At 43.1% G+C, this 576-nt stretch overlaps 1 protein-coding gene across 1 annotated transcript; it reads left to right on the plus strand.

Annotated features, from left to right (window-relative positions):
- Nucleotides 1-62: 62 nt before the first annotated feature.
- Nucleotides 63-373, plus strand: LOC106512208 (uncharacterized; the record flags this gene model as incomplete). The annotated part of the gene is given in 1 exon segment (XM_014000874.1): nucleotides 63-373. A coding segment is annotated over 1 exon segment (133 nt), but the record flags the coding sequence as incomplete, so codon positions are not given.
- Between the last annotated feature and the right edge of the window lie 203 nt (nucleotides 374-576).

Below are 576 nucleotides of genomic sequence, written 5' to 3' on the forward strand. Positions count from 1 at the left end.
GCCCCGCACAACCTCCGCATACGTTCGCCGTCCGCACGATTCCCCTCCGCCTCTCGGTCCGGAGCTCCGTGGGTTCGGGCTCGGTTCTGGGGCCCGTTCAGGTCTCCTGTGTCGGCGTCTCCTCGGCTCCACTCTGGTCCAGCTCTGGGAGCGATTTCTCCACTGCTGCCACGGCATCTCCGCTCCGCTTTTTAATTATTTATTTATTTATAAAAAAGTTGGTTTTATTTCTAAAAGATATTATTTATAACTCAAAAAAGGTATAAAAAAGTTTAAAAGAAAGGACTGGTGAAAATAAATCTTAACGGTGGTTCAAAAAGAGGCTTATGGTTTGCAAAATAGCAGTTTAATAGAAAAATAAAAAAATAAAAAACAATAATACAGATTAACAATCTGTTTTTGCGCAACGTTTCGGTTAATATAAACCTTCTTCAGGCACTAAAAGAGTCTGTTAAGTGAGGTAAATACCTTAAAGTCCACCGAGTAGCAATCAGAACGTCTGTCGCAAAGAACTGCCGGTTTCAGCTGCAAAGCATATTTGAATTAAACCGCTGCAGTGTGCGTCTGACGTAGCCA

Source organism: Austrofundulus limnaeus, unplaced genomic scaffold (assembly GCF_001266775.1).
Source record: "Austrofundulus limnaeus strain Quisiro unplaced genomic scaffold, Austrofundulus_limnaeus-1.0 Scaffold4810, whole genome shotgun sequence".
Lineage (NCBI taxonomy): Eukaryota > Metazoa > Chordata > Actinopteri > Cyprinodontiformes > Rivulidae > Austrofundulus > Austrofundulus limnaeus.